The sequence below is a fragment of the Halteromyces radiatus genome (assembly GCF_025201355.1).
Source record: "Halteromyces radiatus strain CBS 162.75 chromosome Unknown BX664scaffold_7, whole genome shotgun sequence".
Classification (NCBI taxonomy): domain Eukaryota; kingdom Fungi; phylum Mucoromycota; class Mucoromycetes; order Mucorales; family Cunninghamellaceae; genus Halteromyces; species Halteromyces radiatus.
The window spans coordinates 443510-464009 of record NW_026251693.1 but is presented as its reverse complement, the minus strand read 5'-3'; the positions used below and the strand labels follow the sequence as shown (position 1 = coordinate 464009).

The 20500-nt window shown below is 31.5% G+C and overlaps 7 protein-coding genes and 1 non-coding gene across 8 annotated transcripts; 3 read left to right on the top strand and 5 right to left on the bottom strand.

Annotated features, from left to right (window-relative positions):
- Window positions 1-1510: 1510 nt before the first annotated feature.
- BX664DRAFT_339255 (uncharacterized protein) lies at window positions 1511-2226 on the top strand. The gene has a single exon (XM_051546597.1). The coding sequence runs from the start codon at window positions 1538-1540 to the stop codon at window positions 2147-2149; it is 612 nt and encodes a 203-aa protein (XP_051397520.1). The 5' UTR covers window positions 1511-1537; the 3' UTR covers window positions 2150-2226.
- A 724-nt stretch (window positions 2227-2950) lies between these two features.
- On the bottom strand, window positions 2951-3033 carry BX664DRAFT_t103. The gene has a single exon. It is a non-coding gene; the product is annotated as a tRNA-Tyr (tRNA).
- A 1485-nt stretch (window positions 3034-4518) lies between these two features.
- On the bottom strand, window positions 4519-5631 carry BX664DRAFT_184777 (phosphoesterase family-domain-containing protein; the record flags this gene model as incomplete). Its single annotated transcript, XM_051540032.1, has 3 exons — window positions 4519-4867; window positions 4993-5298; window positions 5362-5631. Coding segments are annotated over 3 exons (870 nt in total), but the record flags the coding sequence as incomplete, so codon positions are not given.
- A 1097-nt stretch (window positions 5632-6728) lies between these two features.
- On the top strand, window positions 6729-8513 carry BX664DRAFT_284622 (mitochondrial carrier domain-containing protein). The gene is made up of 5 exons (XM_051541641.1): window positions 6729-7105; window positions 7179-7310; window positions 7369-7719; window positions 7786-8064; window positions 8155-8513. The coding sequence occupies exons 1-5, from the start codon at window positions 6776-6778 to the stop codon at window positions 8476-8478; spliced, it is 1416 nt and encodes a 471-aa protein (XP_051397518.1). The 5' UTR covers window positions 6729-6775; the 3' UTR covers window positions 8479-8513.
- Window positions 8514-9502: 989 nt separating this feature from the next.
- On the bottom strand, window positions 9503-10274 carry BX664DRAFT_339247 (uncharacterized protein). Its single transcript, XM_051546596.1, has one exon. The coding sequence runs from the start codon at window positions 9995-9997 to the stop codon at window positions 9560-9562; it is 438 nt and encodes a 145-aa protein (XP_051397517.1). The 5' UTR covers window positions 9998-10274; the 3' UTR covers window positions 9503-9559.
- Window positions 10275-10461: 187 nt separating this feature from the next.
- On the bottom strand, window positions 10462-14427 carry BX664DRAFT_301325 (uncharacterized protein). Its single transcript, XM_051542381.1, has 8 exons — window positions 13523-14427; window positions 13346-13459; window positions 13136-13264; window positions 12957-13064; window positions 11636-12881; window positions 11425-11568; window positions 10822-11349; window positions 10462-10752 (listed from the first exon to the last, which is right to left on the bottom strand). Exons 1-8 carry the CDS (start codon window positions 14324-14326, stop codon window positions 10550-10552), a joined length of 3276 nt encoding a protein of 1091 aa, XP_051397516.1. The 5' UTR covers window positions 14327-14427; the 3' UTR covers window positions 10462-10549.
- A 208-nt stretch (window positions 14428-14635) lies between these two features.
- On the bottom strand, window positions 14636-17389 carry BX664DRAFT_339245 (uncharacterized protein). The gene is made up of 5 exons (XM_051546595.1): window positions 16757-17389; window positions 15875-16673; window positions 15761-15777; window positions 14868-15661; window positions 14636-14766 (listed from the first exon to the last, which is right to left on the bottom strand). The coding sequence occupies exons 1-5, from the start codon at window positions 17339-17341 to the stop codon at window positions 14742-14744; spliced, it is 2220 nt and encodes a 739-aa protein (XP_051397515.1). The 5' UTR covers window positions 17342-17389; the 3' UTR covers window positions 14636-14741.
- Window positions 17390-19257: 1868 nt separating this feature from the next.
- Window positions 19258-20006, top strand: BX664DRAFT_352126 (uncharacterized protein; the record flags this gene model as incomplete). Its single annotated transcript, XM_051547671.1, has 4 exons — window positions 19258-19288; window positions 19351-19613; window positions 19682-19737; window positions 19847-20006. 4 exons carry the CDS (start codon window positions 19258-19260, stop codon window positions 20004-20006), a joined length of 510 nt encoding a protein of 169 aa, XP_051397514.1.
- Window positions 20007-20500: the final 494 nt, after the last annotated feature.

The following is a 20500-nucleotide window of genomic DNA, read 5'->3' as shown; positions in this document are numbered from 1 at the left end:
AATACGAAATGTTGCCTATGGGATTGGTGAATAGTCCTGCTACTTTTCAACGATTGATTGACCTATGTTTCAACAAACTTATTAACAAGTGTTTAGTTGCTTATATCGACGACTTGAATGTACATTCCTCTTCTTATAAACAACACTTACACGACTTGAAAAAAGTATTCGAATGTGCACGTCAAGGAAACCTATTGTTTAATATCGACAAATGTTACTTTTTCAAAGAAGAATTGAAGTTTCTGGGATATATTATTACCAAGGACGGAATCAAGACGGACGAAGAAAAAATAAAGAAAGTAAAAGAGTTCGAAATTCCAAAAACTCTCAAACAAATCCGAGGTTTTATAGGGTTGGCATCCTATTATCGGAGATTCATAAAAAATTTTGCAGCCATAGCAAGACCATTACACGATCAAACTACAACAAGTAAAGAAGTAACCTGGACTCAAGAAGCTACCGATTCCATTAATCTACTTAAACAAAAACTGATGGAAGCTCCTATATTAAAACGTGCTGATTTCTCTAAACCTTTTATTATTGTTTGTGATGCTTCACAAAAAGGACTTGGATCCATTCTTTCACAACTGGATGATGATGGAAAAGAACATCCTGTTATTTATGCAAGTCGTGGATTAAAGAATAGTGAACAAAATTACGGTGCTACCAAATTGGAATGTTTAGCCTTAGTATGGAGTTTACAAATCTTTCGACCTTACCTACTTGGAAGAAAATTTACTGTTATAACTGATCATTCACCTTTACGATGGCTGATACAATCACCAAAAATAAGTGGAATAGTTGCAAGATGGATACAATATCTTACGGATTATGACTTTGAAATCAAATATAGAAGTGGAAGAAAACAAGAAGCTGCTGATTTCTTTTCTCGACTTGGTTATTAATCATCAACATCGAACATGATCATCATTGATCTACACGATCATCCATATTTATTAATATCGTTATCATCAATCTATCTCAATAATGGACATCATCATCAAACAATATTATGAAGCACTACATACTCAACATATTTTGGTGCTTGTTTCAACATCTATATTTATCATCATCATCGAACATCAACCATTATCATCAATCTCTCAACATATTTAAAACACACAACATATTTGGTGCTCACAACAACAAACCATATTATCAACAATTACAAAAAAAAAAAAAACACAATGCGCAGTAATCACCTGTTACAATACTCATGCAACATGCACCCTTCGACCAAAAATTGTTTATGAAGTCGTAAAAAGCTTAAACACCAATCATCATCAACCAATCAACAATATTTTTCGACCTACATATCAACAATAACATATTTTTCTGCACATCAAAACTACACACTCAAGATGGAACAACGAAAGATTGACTAAATTTATTATTATCAAAAGCATCTCAAATTACCGGATGATTGTACAAAAAAAAAAAAAAAAAAAAAAAAAAAAAAAAAAAAAAAAAAAAAAAAAAAAAAACAAAAAAAACAAAAAAAAACAAAAACAAAAAAAAAAAAAGTATAAATACCCCAATGATGAATGATCCACTTATCACAAAAAAAAAACAACCAAAAATTATGGATCTCTATCAAAACCTGTTTCCTTTGGATACCTATGCCACGCTGGATACTGAGATCTATGATCTATATAAAAAGATTGGAGAAGAATTAGTCAATGAACAATCCTTGGTCGATAATGAAGTATCACCTGAATCTTCTGATGATAATACAAACAAATCATCTTCAAGTACCATTGTTGCCAATCCTAAAGTGGTGTCAGAATCATTGGATGCCGTAACTAATCCCAATATCTATGATAACAAGTTTTTTCAACCCACCGTACCATTCCAAGTGTCAGTTGAAGATGCCGAACAGCTCCTAAACCTGGTTATACCCCCATATCTGCAAAAGCTGAAACAAATAAAAGACCTACAAGAAGAAGTTCAACGAGAGGAGGTTAGAGATATTATACCTTTGGTCATACAGGTTTTACATGCATATCATTCAAAGCCTAATGGAAGAATGGCGAAAGAAACCTATATAGAAAGTCGCTCTGGTTTAATGAGGCGTTTGTTTCGTAACAATATGACAAGATATACCTTCCGTACCTTTGCAAAGAAAGTCTGTAGATTGGATGACTGGTAAAGACGGGGACCATCTTTTCTTAGGGCGTGGGATGTTGAGAAAAAAAAAAAAAAAAGGAGAAAAAAGAAAAAAAAAAAATCAAAAAAAAAATCTTTATCTCCTGTAATGTAAAAATAAAAAAAAAAAAAAAAAAAAATAAAAAATATAAAAAAAAAAAAAAAAAAAAAAAAAAAAAATTATTTTCATTTATACCTCCGTTTTATATTTTCATTCTATTTTTTATTTCACTTATTCTTTTCACTTATTCTTTTCATTTTCTTTTTCATATTTTATTTTTTAACCTTAAATATCAAATAGTATAAATACCCCTTCTTTTCCTTTTTTTTTATCAGTTAGTTCAATCAGAAAGAAGAATGACAAAAGTATCTGCAATACCCACTTGCCCTATAGTTTAGTTTCATAGAAAAAATTAAATAAAAACATCTTTACATCCCTACTTGATTGTATTGTGGATTATCTATTTTGATTGGCTCACTTTGTTCTATATTTAAAGTCAGAACAATTTTACTCTACTTTTACTTTCCAAATTTGGAACAAGACTTTATTTTTCTCTACTTTACTTTTTGTTTTATTTTATCTCTTTTCCTATACGTGTGCTTGCGTAATCAAGTACTGGTGCTCACTAAACAACTTATTCTCTTTCAATCATCCGTTTTACTTTTTCAATTTTGAACCCATAAACCGAAAAATCACCCAACACATTACTTTTTCAATTTTGAACCTATAAACCAAAAAATCCCACAACACACTTAACAGGAGTTATTGTAGTACAAACTTGGTCACAAAAAATAAAAAAGATGATCCCTTCAACCTGATTCGAACAAGTGACCTAAGGATGACAATTTCATTACAGTCCTCCGCTCTACCAACTGAGCTATAAAGGGTCGAACTGACCAAAAAACTGGTCTCTTCTATATGAATCAAATGTTAAAATGGCGCACTGTGATTGGTCAAACAATGCCGTGTTCAGAATAACAGTTAACTCGGATTGGGTAATAATGAACCGGTGGCGGATGTACATCTGAAACGGAATCGTTCCGTTTCAACACCTGGAGATTAATTTGATCTGAGTATTTTTTTTTTTCCTTTTAGATGCTTTTTTCTTTTTTTTTTTTTTCCTTTTATCTATATACCTGCTTTATAATTGTTTTCGAAGGTAAAAAAAAAAAAAAATTATAATACAAGGAATAAAAAAGAAAAATTATATTTATATATAACTTATATTTTAATACATTCTTATTTATAATATTCTTAGTAAGTTTGTAGACTATTGGAAAAACAAAGACCAATATTATCTGCAAAACTAATCTTTTTTTTTTCCTATACTTTTATCATTAGAATAATATTTTTGAATTCGATATAGATTCTCTCCTATTTTACATTGGCGTCGAATATCCTCTATATCTTCTCTATTGATATGATCTGTTTAACATGCAATTGGTCAATAAGGACTAGGTACCAATGTTTACAGGTACAGCTGACTGGATCTAATACTTTTTTTTTTTTTTTTTGTTAGAATAAACGACTTCTGAATGCAACAATAGTCAAAGAAGAATCAACTGTTAGGGGTACAAACAATAACAACAATTACTGCTATCGAAACAGCAAGGATGGTGTCATAAAAAATAAGACATTGAATTATGATTGATCAAGGTTAGCTCATGAAAGTGGATGATACTGATAGAATCACGCCAAAAACAGTAGGAAAAGCATACTCACTTATTTTATCTCTTTATGTTCCTGATTGTTCTACCATATTCGCCTGTGTATAAATCAACAATATAGGTAACACGTGTAAAAAAAAAAAAAAAAAAAAAAAAAGAAAGGGAAAGGGAAAAGGATGGTATTGGAGATACCTAACCAACTTTATTATTATTTTATTTTATTCTATTCTAGCGTTATGGATGATCTATTCTCACCTTCATACCATTTATCTCTATGCTGATCGATTTGATTTAACTATGGAATGCTACGTCAACAAAATAAATACAACATTATCCAGACTTCCACCAACTGACCATCATAAATAGTCTCCATCAAGCGGAAAGTATACCATATGGTTATCAGCAAATACTATTGAATTAACAAAACAATAATCCTTTCTTAGTGGCGAACGTTGTAAGTCCAAAAAAAAAAAAAAAAAAGGAATGAGATATGCGAGTGATTTATTATGGGAATATGGGTACTAACTCGATGTTAATTCTTTTCTCATATAGATTATAATATCACTTCTATTATATCATTTTACAACAAAATAAAAAAAAAAAGAAACATTTATATACGATAGTTTTATTTTAGAATGACCGATAGCTACACTTTCTTTTTTTTTTTTTTTTTTTTATCTTAGAGATCAAGAGGAGTCGCAATCCTATCAATCAGATTCAATGTACCGAGATCCCACTATGGATGAATGGATTTAGTTAATTAAATGAATTCTAGTTGTATCTTTAAACTTACATTATCTTCAATGGTGCGAAGGATAGAGTAGTGATTATAGGGAGTATTGTCCGTGGTAACATTGGATTTACGCTTGAAGTCAGGGCCAAAAAGGACAGTTTGTATTGAGTTGGGAATCAGTGTATAATGTTTGGCTTCATCAAATGTAGAAACAAACATAGTGTTCTTTGTAAAGTTAGCTTGCTTGATGCGGGGTTCAAGAAAACTTTGGAACCAAGTGGCAGCCGTGTTAAGATCAGTATCGTGAGCATCATGATCCAACTGTCAAATAGATGAAATCAAATTATATAGCAGATAATTAGTATCCTTTTCTTTTTTTTTTTTTTTTTTTTTTTTTTTTTTTTTAGTAAAAGAGACGATGGATTTTTTTTTTTTATGATACTTACATTAGGTGTATAGAATATGAATTGAGGAACGGTGTCATTGGCAATATCATCATCCAATTCGGTAGCATTGACGATTTTAGCACATCGATCGGGATTAGTTCGAATATTCTTGAAACTGATGAATGGATTATGTTTTCTTGCATACTTGCCAATGTACATTGAGTCATTGCAACCTCCAGGATAATCTTCTTGATATGTTTTCCATGAGACACCCTTTTTTTCCAAAAGATCGACAATAGTATCACGATCCATATTAACCAAATCATCATCAACACAACCTTCGGTTGCACCACTGATAAGACCAATCTAAATTAATTCATTTTTTTTTTCTTTAGTAAAAGATCATCCAAAAAAAAAAAAGATACGTACATAATTTGGTTGAGATGGATGAGTAAGGGCAGTAAAATTAGTCAATTCAACACCATTATGATTAGGTGCCAAAGATTTGAAATAAGTATTATTAGCAGCATCAGCATAATCAATATTTTCAAAAATGAAAATCACGACACGATCAAAGAATTTACCAGGTACTAATGAAGATGAATCATTAGGTTGATGACTAGCTCTTTTGTTAAAAGGTATTGCATTGATTGGAGTGATAATAAAGGTCAAAGCAATGGAAAGAAATAAAATCCACTTCATGTTGATAAGTAATGAGAAAAAAAAATACATGATAATAGAGCTATCTTTTTTTTTTTTTTTATACATTTTGATGATGATTGCTAAAAAAAGAGAGACATCACCTTTTTGGTTACTGTTAATTTTATTATTATTTAAATGTTGTACAGAGAATAAGATACTGGGAAAAAAATAATTCACAAGAAAGAAAAAAAGGTACAAAATGGTAAAAAGTGACAGAACGATTGATCTATTATCATAATACATAAAGTTTACAATTATCTATCAAAACATTATAATCGCCTGGTCTCACGAGGGGTACTGTTGACCAATCAAACTAAAGGTATAATGTGGGATGTGAAAAAAAAGGAAAAACATGACCAAAGGAGTCAGCGGGAAATCAATGATTGCTCTCATGGACATCAACTATCCATATTAGTCTTTTATCATTTCTCTTTTTTTTTTTTTTTTATGTACAAATAGAGGGATGAAAAAAAAATTGTAAGTATATATACATATTTATATATTTATTCATGATTATACAGTAGTTAGTATCTTGGAAATAGTTAGCGTTTTTTTTTAAAAAAAAGAAATCAACATGGATTTTTTAAAAAAAAAAAAAATAACCAGTGAATGTAAAAACCACAATTCGTTGATGGTTGTCAAGACAGATAGTCTCCGATGGATTGCTGTACTCTGAGAAAGAATTCTTTGTACTTAAAGGTCTAGGATGAAGTATTTCATTGGCTAGTCAGTATATGCGCCATAAAACATCATATTTTTCCAATTGATCCTACTGAGACCTTTTTCTGAAAATCCAATATAAAATGAAAATGAATGAATTATTGTTGAACAATAGAGATCATCTTTTCCAATCCTTGTTACTAAAAAAAAAAAAAGCAAAATGAGTTCATTATTTATCAGTACAGTATAAACAATCGTATAAACAATGGATCATCCAAAGGAGAAAAGAGTTTTTCTTAGTAGGCAATCACAAATAAAGGCATTTGGAGTGGCTTCAATCAATGGTTTTGCCCTGATAATAATAGTTGAATTTAAGCTCCGTATCTTTTTTTTTTTTTTTTCACTTATCTCTCGTTCTTGTTTTTTTTTTTTTTGTCCTGACATTCTTCTTCACATTTCCACACTCTTGTTCTTTCTTTACATGGCTGTTGCTTCGGACTCATTTACCTCCACAACAGCTACTGTAGAGAAGACGACTCAAACAGTTCATTCCAACCCTACTATCATCAATACACAACCTCTCCTGTCAAAAGCATCTCTTTTTCCTATTCATTATCCTCACAGCGCCACATCCTTTTTATCTGCACGTTCACCAGCAGCAATAGTACCTTACCCAACACCTGATGGTACAACCAATCTTCATATCAAACGAAAAAAAGCCAAGGATGCTACTTCTGTAGGTGGTTCAACAGCTATTGCTCGAACATTGATGCTTCAGGGACTTTATTTATTTTATCGGACACCAGTCAAGGTAGGAGACAAAAAAAAAAAAAAAAAAAGCAAGGTTTGATATTCATTGTTTACTCAAAATGACACTCTCCTAGTTATTTCGACCTCTTCGTATAGACTACTTAATCATGGCTCGTGCTCTTTTACCTATAGATGAAGCCTCTAAACGATTTTCTTTTCGATATACTTCTATTGGAATGATCACTCATGCTGTCAAGACAAGAGGAGTAAGAATTATATTTTATGTTCTTTTATTTTGTACTTATTTTTATATATATAAAATAGTGGAGCTTTTTACCGAAACATGTATTCCCACCATTGATTGCCAATACTGTGATTGGTACTGTATTGTATACAACCTATATCGCCACTTTACCTTTATTCCATCCACCATCAGCATATCAACTTCATCGTCCATTTCCACCACCACCTTATAGTTCTGTATTTTTAGCTGGATGTCTAGCAGGAGCAGCACAGTCAATCATAGCTACACCTATCGATTCACTTAAAGTACGATTTGAAGTCAACGATCTATTAGAAGGAAAACATCGATCTCTTTATCAATTTGCAAAAACGACATTAAAGGATTTGGGAATTGCTAGTGCTTATCGAGGATTCACATTGACTCTTTTAAGGGTAAAGTAATATATATATATAAAGAATGATCTCATTTTTTTTTTTTTTTTTTTTTTTTTTGGACAGGATTCGTTGGCTTGTGGATTATTCTTTGCAACATTTGAATGGGTAAAACAACAAGGTTATTACTACTATTTGGATGAAATGTATGGATTACATGTAGTATCATCAAAAACACTTCAAGATTTGGAAATATCATGGAAGGAACAAGTCAATGATCTAATTCATCACCATCCTACAAAAGATCCTCTCAATGATCAAACCATCACAACCATAAAAAAGGAACGACCTCCACTTATGTTAGAACCTATATTTGTCATTTTGGCAGGTGCAGCCGCGGCAGTGGTAAAAAAAAAAAAAAAAAAAAAAAAAGAATAGACGTTAGAATGATAATGAGAGAAAAAGATAATGTTAACATTTTTTTTTTTTCATTAGGCGTATCAATTAATAGATCATCCATTTGCCAAGATCCATAGTATATTCTATATCGAAGAAGGTCAATCTGAATTCACTCACAAATCCAAACGAGAACCTGTCAACGTACTCTATCGGCGCACGTGGGAACAATGTCAACGTCAGGTGAAATTAAATGGTGGCAGCTGGATCAAGTTCCTATATCAAGAATTTGGAAGTACGGTACTCAAGGTGGTACCTGCAACAAGTGTGGGTTTCTTGGTATTTGAATTGGTCAAACGGGAAGTTGATTTTCGAAGCATGAAGTTTGAACCTTTTCAATCATCTACCATTTCCGATGAATAGTTAATATAGATAATAGATTTTTTTTTTTTCATACTGTACTTTTTTTTTTTTTTTTTTTTTGATCAAATCCAATCATACCCCTCACTATTTTAATAATAACTTTGTTTTGTTTTGTACATATCTTTTTTATTCTTTTATTTATTATTTTTCATTATAATGTAATAAAACAAACTCTTACTATAGTCTCCTTTTTTTTTTCGAGTCTTTAGCGAACAATAGTATAAAAAAATGTATTTGATTTATTGGAATAAAATGGATGGAAAAAAAATGGTGATCCACACAGTATAGAAAAAAAAAAATAAAAGATCATCTATCTATACTATTGGAGACGCCAAAATGCTGCTTGATCAAAGGGAGTAGTTGTTGTCCAATCATCTGCGCCGTTGTCTAAATCAATATTAGGTGAGCAATTCATGTGAAAACAACTTTTTATTTATGCTTACCAAAGGAGACAATGTATGACTTGATGATGACTTGATTTGATGCATTGCTTGAATGATATCTTGATCCGGGAATTGGGGCGACACCAGAATCACCTAAGAAAAAAAAAAAAAGTCATTCATTAATTCATAAAGAAATATATATAAAAGAGAATATCTTATTTCAATGATTACCGCGCATAAATCTTTCATTTTGGGTAAAACAGATGGCCACAAAACTACCTTGAAGGAACCAAGACCAACGATCGTGAAAGGATGTGTAAGAGAGGACGACGGTGTTGCTACTGCAAATGATGAACTCCTTGTTGTTGGTCTATTGCTGGTCGGATGATGATAAATATGACTAGTGTTGCTATGAAGGGTATCGATAGTCGGCGTAGTAGATGAGGAGACAGGATATCCAGTATTTGCTAAAGATTGAATGGTTGAAGAAGAAGACAATATATCTTTGCTCAAGGGTGAATGCTGATGTTGGCGTTCATGATGGTGAGGATAGATGGTTGTAGGTGAAAATGTATGATTGTCTGTAGAAAAGTGTGGATAATCGGAAGTGAGAGTGGTATGATCATCATCATCATCATCATCATCATCATTGTTGTCTCCAGTCGATATATCGTTGGCATCATCGCTCCAAGGCCCATTCACCTGATCGTCGTCAACATCATGTTCACTATGAATGCTGCTATTTGTGCTGCTGCTGATATCCTGCATTGTATTATCCATACAATGTGAACTATCATCGGTGTCGGATGAATCGCTGCCATGCATATCCGTTGAATCCACTGGAATATCATCCACCACACGAAGAAGAGATTCCAAAACACCAGCCAGTAAAGTTGCTTGATCCAAGGAGAAACTGGGAGGATCAGTAAATGGAATAATGGTATGCTCACTTGCGTATTCATCGGCCAAAGCTTGCGTGGAGAAAATATAAAACACAGGTAGTGAGTCATTATTAAACTCATTCCAATCCTTGTCATCTTGATCATTATTTCGTTTGTCCTTGTTGTTATTATTGTTACTGCTGCTGCTCCTACCACTACTGACACTAATACTACTACCACTACTGCTTTCGCCATTATTATTGTTGTATGGTGAGGACGGATGTTGTTGGTGTGAATTGGATTTCATCATGGTTGTTCCTGATGGTTGAAACTTATAGTTATCGCCAGACAATGAAGAATGGTATGAAGTCACATTGGTAACGGAAGGTGTCTTTATAGTTGATGATGTTGAGGTTGTTAAACTAGGAAAAGAAACTAAAGCTGACCATGATTTGGATTTCTTGTGTTGGCCCATAAAAAAAAATATATAGAAAAAAGAAGTAAAAAAAACCACGAACGTGTGACAAAAAAAAATACGGATTTCTAAAATCAATGCTGATCAACAATTCTATCCAATCAACAAAGGCTTAAATTTGATACACTTTATTCTACACTTTTCCGGTTAATAAGCTTAAAGGTAAAAAGAAGGTATAGTTTGTATAATATAACTAAATAAAGGAGGAGGAGAAGTGGCTAATATATAATAAATAAAGATAGAGAATAATAATAATAATAATAATAATAATAATAGTAATAATAGTAATAATAATAATAAAAATAATAAAAATAAAAAAAATAAATATAATATTATGAAACTGGTCTACTGGTCATTTTCCAAGTTTCTATTATGCTATGAGGTATATCGTGTACGGGAAGATTATCAAAATCATCCATATCATCATCATCATCATCGTCATCACTAACGCTGTTTTCATTGTCATCACCAATATCTTGTCCACTACTGTTGTCATCATCATCATCATCTTCTTCTTCTTCTTGATCCACTGTGCCTAATAAACAAATACATATCAGATCAAACCCATTTCGTTCCTATTATATATCTTTCTTTCTTTCTTTACCTTTTTGACATTGTCTTTCCATACCCACTATACATTCAGGAGCACCACCCGAATATTGAACACTGTTTCTATTGCTTCTTCCATTACTGTTACGTCGCCACGAAGAATGTCGAGGAGTTGGAGAAATGACCTGAGTTGGATGAATGGTATCAGTGATGGATGATTGAGTATTATTTGGATTTGTATTATTATCTTTCTGCCGTTGTTCTTGTAATAATTCTGGTTTTGTTTCAAGAGAAGGGAATAAAGTAGCCGATTTTTGTTGTTGATGCTGTTTCTGTTGTTGTTCCATTGTCCAAAAGATATAGTCAAATTCGCAAAGGAAAAGGTTGAAGATTCCTGTGGGAATACCTAATGTTGGTGAGAAAACAATGCCTATATTTCGTAAAGTCATCTTGTTGGTATCAGCATTTTGGACAACACGAAGTAAATGAGCCGTCAGTGCACGAAGAAGTGTATAATTGGCAAGTGGTAACATGGAGATCAATCGACCCAATTCATTAATACATTCATCCCTATCTACCATATCTATACAAAATATAAATAAATAAAAAAAATGTTCAGTATCTATTTGTTCCCTTTATATATATATTCTTTTTTTACCTATGACAGGAAGAAATTCTTTCAACAGGTTTTGAGTCAATACATTGCTTGGTAATTCACGAAGCCAAAGCTTCAGTAATCCAGATATAGCATGGACATCACAATCTTGATGTTCTTCAGATGTCAATAAATTAACATCACCCTCTATATATATAAAAAGAATTAAAAGAGTAATAGTAAGAAAAACGAGTTTTGATTCATCATCACTTACTTTCATCAAATTCCCTTCGTAAGGCCTTGATCTTGACAGCACTACCAGAAAGTCGGTAAATACCTTCTTCGTAAATAGCATCCTTGGTTTCCAAAAATTCAATACATCGATATACAACAGCAGGAAGTTCGTAATTGTCGTCTATCTTGGAGATACGTACAGCTTGTTCCAAGGGGACACCGAAAACAGGACATAAAGGAGCTGGAGTATCTTGACATTGAGTCGAACTGGATGAATTAAAAAGATCCATATGATTGGTCGATGTCCTGGATACTTGAGTTGTAGAAGAAGCAGAAGAAGCAGAGGAAGAATCATCACTGGAATGTCGCGATAAGAATCCACGTAAGACACCCATATCATTTTGCTGTTGATGTTGATGATTGCCTGAAAATATCTTGCGTGGCCAAAAAGTGCGTCGACTGGTTTTTGTTTTGACTTTTTTTTTTGTTGTTGTTGTTGTTGAATCATAAGAAGGATCATCTCCAATACTGCCTAGTATAGTGGATGGTATCTTACCAGAAGAAGGAGACGAAGGACAAGAAGGAGAGTTCTTCTTTGTTGGTATTGTAGAGATAGAGATGGATTGTTTTTGATTATTATCTTGTTGTCGATGATTTGAATAATAGATAGCATCTAAACTTGACCTTTGTCGAAGATGATCCCTTCTTGGAAGAGTACAAGTTGCACTAAGAGTGTTCCGATAGGTTTCCACTGTGGACGAAGAAGGTAAAGATTGAGTATCATTCATACTTGGACTGTGTGGATAGAATGTATGACTAGCTCTACGAACACCTCCATCGAATTCACCAGGATGAATAGAGGTATCAGAATTTGATCGTTGTGGGTGATAATGTGGGGAAGTAGGTTGAATGTACTTGCGTGTGGTAAACTTTCCATAATTGTTGTGATTTTCTGGAGAGATGGGAGCTGCAGAAAGTTGCTTGATTTGATCTTTTGACACTCTGTGGCGCATACTAGGTTTGGTAAAAGAATGAGTGGTGGTGCATGTTGATTGAGAGACTTGTGGTGTAGGCTGAGTGAACGGAGAGAGTGCATGTGCCCATTCGTCCAATTTGATGTCTGAATCTGCACAAAGGGTATATTGTTGAAGAGTGGTAGATGTTGGTTTGTTTTCTGTGATGATAAGACTAGATGATGATGTTGAGTTTTGAGCTGCATCTTGCATTTGCTGCATGGTAATATGAGTTTCCGATAGTTGAATAGATCCAATCAAAAGGCCACCTTTCTAGAATAAGTATGTAAAAAAAAAATATTCATATATCAATTAACTTCATTTTAAAATAATAGATAAATTACTTACGGTATCGTAATAATCTAATACTGATCCATGTAATATAAAAAAACGAGGTTGCCATATTTCTTGTCGACTATCTTGTAATGATAAGTAACCCTTCTTTTGGGGTTTTGGCTAAAAAAAAAAAAAATACAAAGAAGAAGGATTAGAATCAATTGATAAAGATATTTCATGTTCATGCTTACAGGAGAAGTAGTAGTATTAGTAGGTTTGCCTTCTTGATCTATGATATCAGTAGATAAGAACTGAACTAAATCGGTCATTTCGGGGAGAGAGAGTCGTATAGCACGTGTTAAATACTTTTCAACAATAGCCTACAATATAGAAAAAGAAGGATTTAAGTATATAAGATCACACAAGAATTTTTTTTTTTTTTTTTTTTTTTTTTTTTTTACTTTTCGATTGTCCATTTTGTTATTTTGACCATGAGTTGTAAACAAAGATTTATCTGGTAATTTTCCCATTTTCGAAGCATGATGATTGGAAAGAGATCTATATTGAGATCGAAGCTAATTAAAAAAAAAAAAAAAAAGATGAATTAAAAATATATTCTTGAATCATTTATTTCTTACCAAAGTATCCAAAGCCAAAAAGTCTGAGTAAACCTTTTTAATTCTCCATAATTCATCATCATCATCATCATCATCGGAAGTCGGATTGATTAAAATAGAAGAAGAAGAAGAAGAAGAAGTAAAGCCGCGTATAGAGATAATAAAAGATAGTATTTCTTTTCCTTTTAAATTTTTTTGAATAGTTGTATCCAGTACCTTGATAGAGATATTAGCAAAAAAAGCATGTTGTTCATTGGTTGAAGTGATTAAATGAGGCTGAGAAAAAGCTCGACGAGTGATAGGATGTTGTTGTTCAATAGGTGAAGAACTTAATGGATCAGATTTAATAAAAGAAGAAGAAGAAGATGTTGAGGTAGTATCGAGTTTTTTGATTGCTTGTTGATATTTTGCAAATAATTGAGCATCTTTATCCATAATAGCATGAATAGGTGAAGATAAAGTTGAATTATTAGAAGTTGAAGAGTCAAGTGCACTAGTGATTGAAGAACAAGAACGATATCGAGTATTATTAGCAATAGTTGTTGATATAGTTGGAATAATAGCCGAACCGTCATGAGTATGATGATGTTGACGATAAGGAGAACGAGGAGGAGGAACCGGTTCTTGAGAAGGAGAAGGTTGTTGTTTCTTTGCAAGTAATAAAGAGTCACGGTCTTTGGTCATATTAGCAAGTGCTTGTTCCAAATCTTTAATGACATTACGTTGTTTTGTAATGATAGACCATAATTGATCATTCTGTGTTGCTAAATCAGTTTGAGAGACTGTCATAGTAGTGTTACTGGTTGGCACTACTTTTGTCGACATTGTGTGGGAAGGAAAAGAAAGAAAAAAAGAAACAAAAAAAAAAAAGGAAAGAAAAGTTTTTTTAAATCAGTAAAGGAGGGAAGTTAAGGGAAAAAAAAAAACGATAACAACAACAAGGGGGTAAAGAAAAATTCGAGAAGAAGAAGAAAAAAAAAAAAAAAAAAGAGTTAGGGGGGGATGTGGTAAAAAAAAAAAAAGGAGGTGATGACAGATATCAGACAACAAGTTCAAACTCAGTGTTCATGCCGAACAGGTTTATTGAACACACAGACCAACAATGGGAGACAAAAAAAGAAAAAAAAAACTGGTTTTTTCTTTATTAAAACTAATATTATTATTATTATTATTTTCAATTCTATATAAAATAATATTAACTAAACCTATTATGTTCCTTTTTTATTTATTTATTTTATATCTAATTATTAAAGCACAGGATGTCACTATTTTTTTTTTTTAAAAAAAAAAAAGAAAAGAAAAGAGAGATTAAATAAATATAATATTTTTTTTATTTTTTTTTTTCTTTTATTTTTTTTTTCTTTACCAAAGTTGTAACCATTCATTTTCTCGAGTATTTCTGATTAACCAATTTCTTAATTCCAAAAAGATCCATACTTTGATCCAATGAGGGGACATAACACCATGTTCTTGTACATCTTTCATACCTTCAATTGTATTTTTACCACCATCTTGAATACTATATTTACGTAATACTGGTAATGCATTCTTGAATAAATCCAAATTAGGATCCAATTGACGACCAATGCCTTCTAGTAACATAATTCCCACAACTACATTGATAAAATCACCTTCTAATTTCACGTGATGTGCTCGGACCATATCTCTTACTTCTGAAAGTAAATCTCCAATCTTGACTGTTCCCAAATGAAACGTATTTTGCTTGAGTCCCAATATAAGATTTTGCATACGAAGAGCAAAAATATCAGGTTGAATCACACGTTCAGGTGATTGACATCTTTCTACCATTAATTCACCTACACGATATCCATCAAATTTTGCTACTGCTCCAAATAAATCCAAAAAATTTCGTCGATTCTTGTCATTTAATTCATTCACTAAACCAGTATCAAGCATTACTAATTGTGGTACATAACCTTCTTGATCCAATTCATAAAGTAATTCATGGAATAATTCAGTTTCATCTTGTACTGCCAATACTCGATTAACTACCAAATCACCATCATCTTTCAATTCACGATGCCATAATTTTGACCATGCTATTTGGAATGGATGATGTGCTGATGGCTTGTAAAACTTGATCATAATATTACCAGGATGTAGATCAGCATGAACAAAATTATATACAATCAACATATACTAAATAAAATAAAATAAAATAATCATTTAGATCATTCAGTATCCAAAAAAGGAATAGAAGAATCTTCATTTCATTCATATATTTTGATCAAAACTTACCAAAAATGCATTCAATCCTAATCATATAATTAAAAAAAAAAAAAAAAAAAAAAGAGAGTAAATAATCAATATGCATAAAGTAGGAGATCTTTTCTCTTATTATTATTATTTTACCAATGTTTGCAATCTTATGATCAAATACACCACCATGATTAACTTGAGCATCACCATCATCATCATCATCAATATCATTGACCACCAATGCATCTTCTTGTTGTCTTAAATGTTTTCTTTTCATCATAGCAGCTTGATGTAAAAAGACACTCAATGGAATACCATTTTCATATTCTTCCACTAAAACATCTTTAGAAGTAAAATGTAAATATGGCTTAGGAAATCGTATTTCAGTATTGTCAGCAAAGAGTTGATTGAATCTTTCCAAATGTTGTCCTTCAATTCGTAAATCCAATTGATCTTTCATCATGTTCCCAAATACACGTACTTCATCAGGAAGTGAGAGCCAACGCATTGTAGGGAGCCAATCCAGTAGTGATGCAAAGAAAAGCATGATATTGAGATCTCGTCGTACAATCTGTCGAGCCTTTGGATGTATCACTTTGATTGCTACCGCTGTATGTACATTCAATTGTCGTCCTAGTTCATCTGTTGTTGAAATACAATCTAAAGTCACTGTTTGCTTATCCCCCACAATAAAATCCTTGACAATATTGCCTTTATTCAATACAATTTCTGGTCGTAGTGTTGCTTTGTAAACTTGAGCAATGGCTCCTACTCCAAGAGGATCAGGGTTGAATTCCAAAAAGATATCATCCATCGATTGCCCAAACGTAGTTTCCAAAACCTTTTTTGTATAACTGAAAGAATGAGGATCCACATTAGAGTGTAATTTGCCTAATCGTTGACATAAAGCCATGGGAAATAGGTCTGTACGAGAAGCGATCCATTGAGCCAACTATTAAAAAAAAAAAAGAGAGACAAAAGAATAAAATGAGATATTAGGAATGAAGAAGAAGAAAAAGAAGAAAGTAACTTTACCTTGATAAATGAAGGACCAGCCCTTTCCATTTGAGTTGCCAAGAAATCATACCACCATAAGCTACCTGAGGTATCTTCATTTTTCACATTACCCAACACCAGAGCAGGGGAAGACAATAAGACAGGGGTAAATAATAATAAAATATGTACAAAGCGGCGAAGTGTCAATAATGGTTCTAATAACCAATGGTCCAAAAAGTGAAGAATATGTTTCATCCATTGTTTGATCCTTGAGTTGCTGATATCTTCACCTCTAGATATTTTGGTATTTGCTTGTATTGAAGAGAGTTCTCGTTGTGGTGTCAAAGTAGAGGTCGTTAACATCAAAGCTCCGAGTGAATAAGATGTTGGTATAAGACATGAATGTCTAAGTAGAGTATAATATGGAACTGTAGGTGAATGCTGGCGTAATGAAAGACGTGTGATTGATAAAAGTGTTGCTTTATTAAAGGATGGTTTCGAATATCGTGGTAATGTACATATTGGACGAATGGTTCTAATGAAGACTTTATGACGAGATATGAAGGAAGATTGTGTAAAAAATGAGTTACAGGGATAGACTGGATTTGTCCATACCCTAATCATTTTGACAAAAAATACGGAGAGACTATATAAAAAAAAGAAAAAAAAAAAAAAAGAAAAAAAAGTAAGATAACAAAGTACGAAAAAAAAAAAAGAGGCAGATCGGAATTGAAAATAAAAGACGAAAAAGGTAATGATGAATAGTTTATTATACATATTGGGTTATCTAGTTAGGGTTAATGATTATGGATGAAGATATATATAAAACTAATAAATAATAATGGGTAAAATAATAAGTAATGTAATATGAAAAAAAAAGAATGAAGAAAAAAAGGAAATAAATACATAATATAAACAAAATAAAAGAATAGGAATGAGATCATCAGAATCCAATGAATAGACAACTAACAATCACTAATGCAATAAGACTTGTTAACGAGGTCATTTTTATATTAGTAGCTAAAGATGATTCTTGTTGCATCACAATAGGTTTTCCATCAGGTCCAAGAAGAGTAATACTTGCAGTAGCAGTCCATTGATTTTGTGCTAAAGCTTGAGTTGGCGCAGGAACCACATTGACAGATTTGACAGCGGCACTAGATACAATTGTAAAATCATCTGAAGTAGCAAATCTATATAAATTAAAAAAAAATATATATTTAATTTGAATTCTATTTATATATGTATATATATATATATTACTTACGTTTGTCCATCATCACTAATGATAATCTTCCATGTTGATCCATTTTCTATAGATTTTGATCCAATAGATGAAGGTACAGTAAAGACATAACTTCCTTGATAAGCGTTTAAACCTTGACCCACAACAATAACATCAGATGAATCACCTTGCGATAATAAAATATTGATTGGTTTGTTCATTTGAGTTGTCCAAGATACTACTTCATTATTAAAAAAAAAAAAAAGAGAAGAACATAATCATTAGTCTTATAAGATATATATATATATGTATTGAAATGCAATTTCAACTTACGAGTTACCAATCACCCAAGTATCACCCTTGTTTGGAGATTGAATAGAAATAGTTTCTTGTCTTTTAGTAGGAGCTGCTACAGTACTAGTGATCAAGATAAAAACAAATAGAATAAAAGAAGAAATCATTATATAATGAAAAACGAGAGAAAGAATGAATGATTTTTTTTTCTTTAATACGATATGAATGATTCATTTATATAACAAAATGTCAAGTCATATAAATCGGTTGAATTCATTTTCACATGGGTAAATCAAATCAGATCTACCACCCGACTTTTACATGAATGATCCCGTTTCTTCCCTTTTACGTTAGAAAAAAAAAGAAAAAAAAAAAGAAAAGGGACCCTTTTATCGCCGCTTATGGATAAATACCTTTGAGGTGATCGTTAAAATGCAAGAAAACTAATATTCACGTGTTGATTCAATGTCAAAAAAAAAAAAAAAAATTCATCATCCGTACTGTATCTTTATTTTTTTTTTTTTTTAATTTTATTTTTGATTGGGATTTATCGCTTGGCAGGATAAGAACAAAAAAAAGATAAGCAATTTCATACAAAATAAAAAAAAAAAAGTCAGTCGACCTTTTTTCTTTTTTTCTTTTATATAATATTATTATCGATTTCTTTTCGGGAAAACAAGGATAAATCATCATCATCATTTATAACAAAACATCTTTTGATGATGGTAATAGTGAACATTCTCTTTCCACGTGGCTTACTTATAAAATGCCCCAATAACTTTTTTTTTTTTTTGATCGGAATATTTATATGTCAAAAGAAAAGAATCAAAAAAAGAGTTCACTGTGAGTTTTTTTTGGGGGTGGTGGTAGATGAGAGATGATGATTTGGAAGACTCAAGGCAAAATAGGACTCCGCGGAGATTTTAGTTTTTTTTTTTTTTTTGTCTCTCCTATTTTTCCTTTTCTTTTCCTTTTGGTCACACACCTTTTATTCTCCTTAATTGACACTTTTATATATTAAATGGATACTATGAAGTGGTTCTTTCATAATGGTATATAAAAATAATATGAAATTTATAATAGTTTATACTTATATTATTATTATTATTTATAGATATACAAGGTACTCATTTATTATTCGAAACCTTTCAATTGGAAAACGGATGGAACCTTCTTGCTAGTTATATATTCATCGTATTTCTTTGTTGGTCTGAACGTGGTTTAACTTATTATCTCGATCAACTTGAATACAATAATACAAGATCTAGATGGAGAAAAATCATAACACGAACTTTACTCTATGGATTGGTTACTGTCTTTCGTCTTTGGTATATGTTGATTACAATGTATTTCAATATTGGACTTTTTATTATGGTGGTGAGTTTAACTAAAAAACAATAATTGATTTACTGTTATTTATTTGTTGTAAATTATGCACATTATAGGTTGTGTCACTATGTTCTGGTCAGTTAGTCATAGAAGTCCTCAAGTCTTCAACAAAGTAAAAAAATAATAATAATAATAAAAAAAAAAAGATATGTAACAAAGACTGATCATGATCTTTTTTTTTTTTTTTTTTTTTTTTTTTTTTTTTAAAAAAAAAATGTTAGTACACGATATGCAAACTATGATCAACCTCAATATGAAAATCAAAAACATCTTGGCAATAGTTTTGAAGAAGAAGGAGAGCATGATAATTTAGATCGTCCCTTACCAGAAACTCCTTCTTTTGAATATACTGCTTCAACCGCTTCCCTTCATCCTAAATAAGGTATTTATGTTTTATCCCATTCATTTTTTTACTTCACCATACCCAAAATGACAAATATAAACTTTATATATATATATATGTGTTCCCTTCTTTGTACATAAAAAGATTCCCTTCACATTTTCTATTTCTTTTTTTTTTCTTCCTTTTTTTTTTCTTTTTTAATAAATAACTATGAAATCTTCTCCATGGTATATCTCCTTTTGGTTTACTCTACTATTATTGATTGCTACTGATACTGGTCAAGCCTACAAGATTGGAACCGGGTATAGATGATAAAAAAGAAGAAAAAGAAAAAAGAGAATTTGAAATATTCATTCATTCTTTTTTTTTTATTATTTTATTTTATTTTATATATAGTATTGGTGACATTACTGGACCATGTGTAGAAATTACGTTTATGGGGTAAGAAATATTATGATTGTATATATTCCTTTATACTTACTTAATTGTTTTTTATGTGCATGCGTGATTTTATACGAAAGTTATGCAAATT